Source organism: Archocentrus centrarchus, unplaced genomic scaffold, assembly GCF_007364275.1.
Source record: "Archocentrus centrarchus isolate MPI-CPG fArcCen1 unplaced genomic scaffold, fArcCen1 scaffold_144_ctg1, whole genome shotgun sequence".
Lineage (NCBI taxonomy): Eukaryota > Metazoa > Chordata > Actinopteri > Cichliformes > Cichlidae > Archocentrus > Archocentrus centrarchus.
In genome coordinates, this window is record NW_022060189.1 from 15939 (window position 1) to 27392 (window position 11454).

At 40.0% G+C, this 11454-nt stretch overlaps 1 protein-coding gene across 1 annotated transcript; it reads left to right on the top strand.

Moving 5' to 3' along the window:
• The first annotated feature begins 4887 nt into the window (after positions 1 to 4887).
• Positions 4888 to 7011, top strand: LOC115775464 (uncharacterized). The gene is made up of 4 exons (XM_030722999.1): positions 4888 to 5269; positions 5713 to 5865; positions 6237 to 6329; positions 6632 to 7011. Exons 1-4 carry the CDS (start codon positions 4916 to 4918, stop codon positions 6953 to 6955), a joined length of 924 nt encoding a protein of 307 aa, XP_030578859.1. The 5' UTR covers positions 4888 to 4915; the 3' UTR covers positions 6956 to 7011.
• The last annotated feature ends 4443 nt before the right edge of the window (positions 7012 to 11454 follow it).

Sequence of the window (11454 nt, forward strand, 5' to 3'; positions counted from 1 at the left end):
GCTTTTCTTCTTTTTATTTATTTTATTTGCTTTTATTTTCAATTATATTTTTTAATTTACAATTTCATTTTTAATTTTTCTTTTTCCTCAGAAGAATTAAACACAAAACCCTAACTGAGGAGGAGGAGGAGCACGAGGAGGAGCAGGGGGGAGGAGCAGGAGGAGGAGCAGGAGGAGGAGCAGGAGAGAGAGAGAGAGAGGCGGGGGCAGAGAGGAAGGGAGGAGGGGCGAAAGTTCAGGCTTGCCGACCTTTCTGTCTGACCTAATTCTGATCACATTCACGGTGGCACACAGAGGTCTCAGTAGGCTCACTAACGGTGTCCTGGTGCTGTCTTTGCGAAAACCGGGTAAAACGAATCTTGATTTCATTCATTTTTTTAGACGGAATTAAACATATACAAATAAAATTAAGTAAAGATTTCCAATGTGGTCCACAGCAAAATGTTTCAGTCATAGCTGAATGAAAAATGAAAAGAAAAAAAACAAACTATACATGCTGTAATGTCTCACACAAATGAAATGACAAGTCCTGTGCCTTTTTATTTATTTATGTTTACAAAATAAAAAGAAAATACCCAATTAAAATAAATATATAAATATATATATATATATATATATAAATATATATATATATTTATGTATACTTTCACCCACCTCCCCCTATAGTGACACATAAGCACCAACCCTGACATTCATTTCCATATACCCCTTACATAATATTATCAATTTTTATAATCTACATTCAATTAAAAATATGACGTCATCTATATGAAAATTGCTTATCTTATCTATGCTATAGATCTTTATCTATTACTGATAAGATCTTGACATGCATTTGACAGAAGGTGGTACCTTATACCTCCTTCCCCTGGGGTCAGACTGTTGTAGTTGCTGTTCCAGTCTGCGGCCGTAGCGATGTTTTGCCTCTTTCACCGCTCTGCGGACGTTGTATGATGCAACCTTGTAGTCCTCCATGTTCCCAGAGGCGAGGCCGGAGTTGTAGGCAACGGTGCGGGACCTCAGGGCGTCGCGGACAGATTTATCCACCCACGGCTTCTGGTTGGGAAAAGTCCTGATGGTCCTCCTAAGTGAAGTGTCTTCAACAACTTTCCCAATAAATCCCACAACAGTTTCCGTAAACTCACGAGGATAAAACAACAGAAAAGGAAGCTGTCAAAATGTGCTGCCAGCTGTGTGAATTCAAAGAGCCCTGCTCTGAAACTGAATTTTTCACCCACCTAAGAAGCAGGCACTTGAGAGTTAACCAAAAGGTGCAGTGCCCATATGCAGGCTGTAGATTTGAAAGCAGTGTGTATTCAACTTTTAATGCACATAAAAGTAAAGCACATAGAGAAGGCAACTGGAAAATGTTCAAGAAAGAAATAGTTAATGTTGACATATGTAATGAAAACAGTGACAGTGATATTGGAGATGAGCAGATGCCATTTGAACAGACAGGGGATCTAGACAATGTCAGTGAAGAAGCTTGTGACATAGATCGTCATTGTTTAGAAAAGCAGTTAGAGCATAACTTGGCTGCACTTTTTTTAAAGATGCAGACTATCCTCCACATACCTGAGCGCTCTGTACAGGAAGTTATCAAACAGCTTTGTGCTATACAATATCTATCTGCACCACTTCTGCATCATAAAGTGAAGATGATTCTTAAGGACTATAATTCTGAGATAGATGAGTCCATTGTGAAACAGTTGAGCAGTGCTTTTTCAGAGACCAACATATTGACAAAATGCTGTGGCAAAGATGGTTCCTTAGCAAGCACAAAAAAGAGAGCATCATAAGTGTCCAAAGAATTCCCACTGGTAATGCCTATAGAGTATGTGGTTGAAAAAGATAAGAAATCGGTTGTATACAGTGACGTGCGGTGAGGGTCGTGACTGGTGAGGCACTGACGTCATCACATCAGATTTACAAACATATAGCTTATTCACCATTTGATTGGCAACAGTTGTTTTGTTTAACATTAACATAGTCTGAAGCAAACCTTTTAGCTCCGGTGTTGGTCTTCCTTTAATTATTATCTTCTGCTTCGATTGAAAGTCCAGTTTAGAAAATTCTTTCAGTTGAGTTATGTAATCTTCCATGTTGAACATAAGGCCAAGCAACAGGAAAAACTAACTGGCCTTGCTAACTGTTTATGGTAGCTTGCCGCCGAGGAGTCGTAGAGTCCCTGGGATCACCAGCGCCCCCTACCATGAGGCACGAGAACTGCGTGCCTCACCTAGTGTCTCTTCGCAGCAGTTTCATGATCGCTCAACACAAGAATGCATTACACACACATACAGTTGTTAATGAAAAAAGCAAAAAAAAAAAACTGTGCATTATATACACCAGCTAAAATATAGAAATTTAGTTCATACAGTAAAAGTGTTAGAACATTTTAATAGCCACATGCAAAGGGAAAGTAATCCGGTCTCACTGCATAGCATGCCAGCACAGTTAGTAGTCATTGGCAATGACTATACTGAGCCACACCACGGATTGCGCAATCCGTGGTGCGGCTCGCCGGGCTGGTGCCTCACCGTTCGTCTCTTAGTATTTGACCGGCAAATGCGAAAATTCAGCGATTTTGAAAAAACTAATCTAAAAATGGTGTAGTTAAATGGAAAAGAACTTTAAAATACAAATCACTGAATAAATATAACCATTTAATTTATTTTTTAATTTTATATTTCCACGATGACAGGTGAGGCCGTGCCTCACCTGCCTCCCCTGACTGCACGTCACTGGTTGTATATGTTCCCATACAGAAAATGCTACAGAAGTTGCTAAGCAGGACAGATGTGTTAGATAAAGCAATGACTGAAGAAAGACATGTTCCAAATGAATACAAAACTCATGTAGATGGTGTATACTTCAGAGAAAATGCCCCTCTTAATAGTGATGAGTTCACAGTTGCCATTGGGCTGTACATTGATGACTTTGAAGTGGCCAATCCATTAGGAACATCAAAGAAGAAGCACAAGATGTGTGTTGTCTATTGGGTGATTGCCAATATGCCAGCAAAATATAGAGCATCACTTAACTGTATCCAACTTGCCCTTATATGCAACACAACCACTGTAAAAGAATATGGTTATGCTAAAGTGTTGGACCCACTTATTCATGATATAATGTCACTAGAAAAAGATGGTGTCTACATAGAGGCCTTAGGTGCAAGTGTGAAAGGAACTGTTTTGTATGTAGCTGCTGACAACCTAGGGGCTCATGCACTGGCAGGATTCAGTGAGAGCTTCTCTGTTGATAAATTCTGCAGGGTCTGCATGGCAAGCAGGAGTGACATTCAAGAACAAGAGGTGCGCTCTGGTGCCTTTGAGGTCAGAGACAAAGACAGGCATGACATACAAGTGCAGGCTGTTTGGGAAGACCCAGAACTTGGTAGAAAATATGGTGTGAGAAAAGAGTACCCTTTGACTGCAAAACTGGAGTACTTCCATGTAATCAAAGGTTACCCTCCTGACCTCCTGCATGATCTTCTGGAGGGCATAGTCCCAGTTGAGTTGTCTCTGTGCCTTTCAAATCTGATTTTCAAAGGATATTTTAATTTAGAAACACTCAATCAGCTTATTAGGACCTTTGCATACACATTTACTGACAAAACTGACCAGCCACAGCCTATTACAAAAGGCTTCCACACAAAAGGCACAATCGGGGGAAATGCACACGAGAACTGGTGTCTAATTAGACTTCTTCCATTTATTGTTGGTCAGTATGTCCCTCCAGGGGAAAAGGCATGGGAAGTTCTCATGCTTGTGAAAGACATTGTGGAGTTAGTAGTTGCACCCAGGTTTACTGAAGAGACACTCTACTTCTTGGAGTGCAAGTTAGCAGAACATAGAGAACTACTGCAGACTGCATTCCCAGAGTTCAGATTACGACCAAAGCACCACTACATTGAACATTACCCTCAACTTATCAAGGCATTTGGTCCACTTTGTGATGTCTGGACTATGCGCTTTGAGGGCAAACACAAATTCTTCAAAAAGGTTATCCGTGATGCTCAGAACTTCAGGAACGTAGCCCTTACACTTGCCATGAAGCACCAGAAAGCAGTTAGCTATCATTTGGACTCAAGTTCATTTTTCAAACCATCAGTAGAGATGCAGAAGGTCACTACAGTCTCGATATCATCTTTCACTGAGGACATCCAAAGAGTACTCAGTCAGAAAATCCACAAGCCAGCAGCAGTTCTTGTAGCATCATCCGTCTGTCTGGATGGGGTTGCATACAAAGCAGATATGGTAGTCTCTGCTGGATCCTGCTCAGGTCTCCCTGAGTTTAGGCAGATAACACAGATTGTTGCAGTTCATACAGAAATCATGTTTGTGTGCAGAGTCATGAGTGCATGGTACCATGAGCACCTTAGGTCATATGAAGTTTGCTATACTGATTTAACCCCAACCCACTGTGTAGTCTCACTCTCAGAGCTTAATGATGTTTTCCCCCTTTCAGCTTACAAAGTAGGTGGGAAACTAATGGTGACTCTCAAACATTTCATTCTGTGCTGAACATTCTCTCTTCCTCTCAGATGGCGCTGCAACAGAGAATGCATTTGAGAGTTATCATCACTGAAACAGACATTAGGAAGGTGGTACTGACAACAAAGCCCGATACAGTTGACCTTTTGATTGGCGCCCTTAGAGATGTGCTTCAAATACACTGTACCTTCACCTTACAATTTAGAGATCCCACCTTTGACAACGAACTTTGCAATCTAACAGAGATGTCAGAACTGCCTGAACGACCTACTGTTAAAATCATTCCACTGCTTTGTCTTGAGGAAATGCTAATCCCACAGTCAATTCAATTCAATTTATTCAATTCAATTCAATTCAATCTCAAGGAACAAGGATCAGTGTCCGGCTGGAGTGGTTGGAAAAACAGCTTGAAATTCAAGATGGGGAACTACAGAACAAAAATGCGTCAGCTGGGTCACCTTGATGTCACAGTGAATGGTGGTAAACATGGGAAGCACTCTCCTTGTGGAGACCCACCAAACAAGAGGATCAAGAAGCCAAAGAGAGGAGAAGTCAATTACCTCCCAGATTTTCCAGAGGGACAGGATGACTCTAGCCTTGAGGATGCTCGACAGCGCATGGTGGATGAAATGAAGAAGAAAACTCCAAATCGCGTCCTGATCAAGCAGAAGATGGATCTGACATTTGCTGTACTGAGGAATGAGGTTGTGAATGATGAGCCTGCCATTATCCAGATATGTCAACGTTGGCCTGCTCTCTTTACTGAACACCAGGTAGGCCAATATATTTGTCTCATATGCTGTAATCTACGGAACACTTCTGGTGACATTAGATTGAAAAAAATCTTAGTCAGCAATCGTCACTTTTGTGCAGACTGTTTATTATTGCTTTAGCCAACAAATATGGACAAGTTGGGATTGCATTTATTGTACAGGAATGAAGTAGAATTACATAAACTTGTCTGTTGGCTAAAGCAACTTTTGAGTCTTTGCACAGAAATTCTAACATCAATAATTTATGGCCACAAGTTTTTCATTGATTTCTTTTTTTGTTTCTTTTCTTTTTTTTGTGTGTAATCTGATTTCACCAGAAGAGCTCCATAGTCCTCATCAACATTGTATTACAGAGTAGTAGTATAGTCTGGGTTGATGCATTTAAAGATTACATCATATTCAGCTCATTTGAACATGAACATGTTTTGTTTTTCATATTTTAGGTGTGTCTGGAGTTTAGCAGAGTGGTTGGTAAGAGCCTGAGACAGGAGTTCTATGAGGCCCTTGATCATCACAGTCCCAGGCTCATGGAAATCTTTAAGGCAAAGAGGGGTCTCACGGGGCAGGTGTTGGCTGACCTGATGAGACAAACAAAGGTTAGTTTATTTTCAGATCTATATTTATTAAATAATTGGATACTTGATTGAGTTGAGTTTGAAATATCACGTGTATTGTTAAAAAAAAAACTACTAGTAATGTGATCTATGCTGTTTGCAGATGCTTTCTTTATCTTTGAGAAGCATATCTGTAATTGAGTTGAATTGTCTAAAGTAATTTTTCAGTGTAATCACTTACCACCCATTTCATTAATTTACCAGTTTTTGCTAGTTGATATGTAAATAAGGGCTGTAAATAATTGCCTATATGAATAATGTCAAACACTGGGTGTGTGTTAACAGGTGGGTTCCAGTTCATATAGACCCTATTCTAAATGTGTGATCTCATGTCTCCTCCTTCATTCCACCAGGCTTTGGATGTGATGGCGGTCAGATGCCTTGTCCTCAGGGGGCTTCCTGTCATTCTTGGCGATGATCCATCTGCCTTCTTCAAGGCCTGCTTTGTGAGGAACGTTGATTCAGTTTTTACCTTCTCTCATCCCATCTTTCTGTGATTCCACCTGTGTACTTCCTCCCCTCCTCTCTCCCTACTATATATATTATTTTAAGGTTTGCTGATAATGATAGTTACTTTCTTCATGTTAGTATTGTGACTGACTATCCTGAGTGATTTTCTGTATCACTCACTGCCCTGTGCAGTGGGTGGACACTGAACAGGGTAGACATATCAACTGTGCACATAAAAAGCCTGTTTGTAGCACTTTGTTGTCATACTGACGTGATAATCCTGTGTTCTTTTTGTCAGGACACTGATGATGAGGAACGTCTGTACAGTGATGTGCCAGTGGGGATCCTCTGCCATGAACAGGAAAACATGTCTCCACACATGCAGTCCCTTCACCATAATGCATTCCCGGTGGGAATCATCTTGGAGGGAAAGATTGTGATGAATGCTGTGAACCTGCCCCAGGCCATGTACATTGTTTTTGGACTTACCTATGCACTGCATCTCACCTACCCAAAGTACATGAAAAACACTTTTGATTTTGTTCAGCAGGTACTTATGAACATAGGTAAGACAGATCTTAAACCTAAACTTCAAACACTCAAGAATCAACTTGCAATGTAAGATTCAGAATCTGGTCTTCCCAAATGGTCAAATGTGGGGTTTTTTTTTTTTTTAAATAGGTGGAAGTAAATTAAGTATCAATTGGCAGTTCTAGGAAGCACAAAAATAATTTGGATCTACATCATTTGTTAATAACGTTAATTGAAGGGAATGCACAAAAGGCTAGAGAGAATGTTAGGAGAGACGCACACACTTAAAAAAATAACGTAAATGATAAGAGAAAACGTGGGGGGTAGTGTGGAGGTAAGGTATAGGGAGGGGAAGGGAGAGTGTGCCTCTAGTTGTATTTCTTACCTGTTCACTCTGTAACATCTGCAAGGGTGTGTGTGTTGTAGTATTCTAGATGAGACTGTGTTATTTATTTTGTTCTTTTTGGTGTAGGTCAGACGCCGGATCCCGGTAGATTTTAGTTCCTGTTTTGTTGACTCACCCTGATGTGAATGACTCTGTGTTTTGTGTCTTTGTGAATAAATGAAACAAGACGATTGTCGTGTGGCTGCTTGGGTCTGAGGGTGAAAAGGGGGCGCTCTGGGCCCCTAGATGGTTGTAACAACTCACATATGGAGAGTGAAGAGTGCCAAATTACAACAAATATCTCATGAGATACTTATCTCAATTTGAACCAAAACCAAATTAAAACAGACACAGTTTAGCATTGTGAAATATATTGTTACTTTTGTTGGTGAAAAAAGATATGTTCAATTGAGAAGTAATGTTGTGTTTAATCTAGGGCAGCAGGGTGGTGTGGTGGTTAGCACTGCTGCCTTACAGGTAGAATGACATCTACAAGGTCTGGGTTCAATTCCACCTTGGCCAGTGTGTCTGTAGTTACTGGGGTTAGGTTAATTGGTCACTCTAAATTGCCCATAGGTGTGAATGGCTGTCTGTCTCTCTGTGTTAGCCCTCCGACACGGTGTACCCTGCCTCTCGCCCCATGCCACCTGGGATGGGCTCCAGCCCCCTGTGACCCCAAACAGGATAAGTGGAAGAAGAGGATGTATTTGATTTACCCAGCTCTATTGATTTAAAGACATATTTTGATTTGTGAGAACTATAAATGTTAAGTTTGGTCAATTAGGACATACAAGTTAGTTCAACCGATGACGGAGTAGTGCTTACTTAAATAAATGGGTGGTGAATGATTGCTTAAACTAAGTGTTTTTAGTTACTGAAACTCTGTTATTAGTACATTCAACTTAAATCTCTCATTCCATTCCAAGAGGGCCTCAAGTACATTGGACATAGCCCACTGCACTTATTCAACTGATGCTCATTACTTAAAACATTTGAGGCAACGAGTTACCTTGGTTTTTTTAAGTGGATTCAACTTATCCGGGTTTACAGTGCAGAGCTTTGGTGCCACTGCCTAAAAAGCTCTGTCCTTAGTCTTGTATGTGGGTCAACTAAAAGACTTTGATTTTGTTGTGTGAGAGACTGTTGACTTCCTTTTTTTTTTAATGTTTTTAAATGCCTGGATCAATTTTAAGTATCGGATTTATATTGGTATCGGCCGATATCCAAATGTAAAATATCGGTATCGGACATAAAAAAGTGGTATCATGCCATCCCTAGATGAAACATCATGTACAGATCCAATATCTGACTAAAACTCTAAAATGAATGATAACGTTACCTGTAAGCTTTAAATTAGTAGTTTATCAAAGGACACTTGCTGAGCAGTCTTTACCTTAGAAAGAGTCTCATCTTCCTCTCATGTCCTCTCTTTGTTCCACCGTTCTCCAGCTCACAGAGTCAAAGTGTGACTTGTTTGAAGGCTGCAGGAGAAAGTCTGTATGAAATGAGCCCTATGAAAAATGAACAGACACAGCTGTGTCCAAAATCACTCACTGCTCACTTATAGTGAGTCCCACAGATTGTTGTGCTCTATGAATGTACTCTGGTGGTGGTATGTAGTAGTTCATTAGCAGTATTTTAATATTACTGTGGTATTCTGGTACTATATAAGCAATTATAGTCTTATACTGAACTAAGTGCACATTTACCGTGGTGGTACTGCAATATTACAGTGATATAATTGTAGTATTATATTAGAATTGGACACATTAGTATTATTTTAGTGTGACATTATTAGTGTAGCACTATGTTGGTAGCAGTTTAGTAGGACAGTGAAATTACAGTATTACAGTGGTATTATTGCAGTGTCACAGTGGTAGTGCTTCAGTATGACATTAAAGTTATCATAGTATTAAATGAGTAATATTACAGTATTATGGTGGTAGTATTGTAGTTCTTGTATCCAGTGTTGTAATGTAAACAGTAAAATGTAATTGGACGTTGGCAGAGATGCTCTTTATTCCAGGAGACGTCCAGGATAAAAATGTTGAAGGAATTCCCGGACTTACACTGTCTTTGTGTCTTTGTTTAGAAGCAGAGCCACACAGATGGATCCAGTTCTCAACCCTGTCGTCGCTGTGGTGGTGGGAAAGCGTTTCTCTGTGACCTTTGTGGGAAAACTTTCAATCAGCAAAAGAGCCTAAAAATACACCAGCATAGACACACTGGACACAAACTGAAGGACTGCAAAGAATGTGGGAGAAGCTTCCCCACAACAAATAAATTAAAACAACATGAACTCTTCCACAGTGGGGTTAAAAACCACCTCTGTGACCAGTGTGGGTCATCCTTCATCACTGCAGGTCACCTTAAAGAGCATAAACGAGTCCACACAGGAGAGAAACCATACAAGTGCAGACACTGTGACAAAAGCTTCTCACATTCAGGTAATCGTAACCTTCATGAAAGTACACACACTGAACACACTGAAGGGAACTACAGCTGTGACCAGTGTGACAAGAGCTTCAGGAATCTCACTTCATACTCCCGACACAAACGATCCCACGCTGCAAAGAAACTGTTTCACTGTTACCAGTGTGCAAAAACATTCTCTTCATTATCTGCTCTGTGCAAACATCAGCGTGATCATGCAGGCCTGAAATCATTCCCATCATTGGATCACAATGAATCTGCAGACACACAAAGATCCTCTTCTGGACAAACTTAAAAACCTTGAGATCGGGCTCCACAGAATTCCGATGGAATCTCCTGTAAAGATGTGATGAGGAAGCTGTGAAAGGAAATGTTAGCATAGTTACATTTTTTCTAGAAATTAGTAATATGCAGTTATTTGTGTTTAGTTTTAGTATTTGTGTTATAAAGTTTCAGAAATGTGTGTTTAAATGTACAGATTTAAAATCAGTTCTTACATGTTAGTTTGTATTGAATCTGTTTTATCTTCATGTTGTTGCTGTTTTACTGTTTGTGTTGTAAATCTTACAAAGTTTAAATAAAAATATTTCAAAATGTTAAAGAAACGGTTTAATAATGAATCATTTGAGCCGCGATGTCACTTCCAATCCAAATTTATTTATGAAGCACATTTAAAACAACAAGGTTGACCAAAGTCATGGACATGAAAACGGGACAACACAATAAATAATTATAACACACACACAGCAATAAATAAGAAAACACAAAAAAATGTAAAAAGAAAGCTCGACCCCCCCCGTTCTTAAATGTAGCTTTAGGAACACTGAGGAGGAGCAGGTCAGCTGATCTCAGTGACCCTGAGGGGTCATAAGGTGTTAGTTCAGCCAGATATGATGGAGCCAACCCATTCAGAGATTTAAAAACATGCGATGAAATCTTATATACTTTATGAATGGCCCAGTCAGACTGAAATCATGGAGCCAAACATCAGGTCCATGTTGGAGCCACTGACAGTCCACTGGTCAGAGCAGCATGGAGATGACTGTGAACAGAATAGATGTAAAAGAAGCTGTTGTACATGTGCAGACCATAAATATGGAGTCCAGGTGTGTTTGATGCTGCTGGGCAGACTGACCACTGGGACCCTGTGAGCTCTCCTGGTCCACTCTGTGGAGGAACCATCAAGGATTAGTTCAAGCACAGGGTAAAGATCAGGAAGTTTTCTGTTCCATATTTGTTCTGAGAGAACCTCATCTTAATCAAGTTTGTCAAGCTTTAAATTGTATCTCAAACATATCAGACAATTTTATTTATCCTGTTTATGTCCAGGTTGAGGTTTTCCTTGAATTGAAAGGATGTTTTACTGTCTGCTTCATGTCCAGAGGAGTTTGCACTTCACCCAGAAGTCAGACATTTTGCTGTATTACCAATATATGCAATGAAACATTTTCAAAATATTCAAACCCTGAACACTTTTTTCACCCAATGTCAGAAACACTATCAATACATGAACTTATGATTGTCATCCTGAAGAAATGAACAGTGTAAATGTGCCTACACTGACTGCAGATGTTCAGAGGATAATTTAAGAGAAAAGCTTTTATTGAAATGATAAAACTCACTCACTAGAAGGGAAAACCCTTACAAGCTATGAAGTAACCCTACAAGCAGGTCACTGCCGCAAGACTAGAAAAGAGCTGGAAGTCTGAGTGTGTAAATTTCCACGCTCTGATCCGCCCTCAGGAAGTCTGGTCACGATAGTTTAGGTTATG

Excerpts from the sequence above, each read along its gene's own strand:
- LOC115775464 (XM_030722999.1), top strand. The coding sequence starts at position 4,916 with ATGGGGAACTACAGAACAAAAATGCGTCAGCTGGGTCACCTTGATGTC. Across the intron at positions 5,270-5,712 it reads CTCTCTTTACTGAACACCAG|GTGTGTCTGGAGTTTAGCAG; the intron begins GTAGGCCAATAT and ends TTCATATTTTAG. Across the intron at positions 6,330-6,631 it reads CCTTCTTCAAGGCCTGCTTT|GACACTGATGATGAGGAACG; the intron begins GTGAGGAACGTT and ends TCTTTTTGTCAG.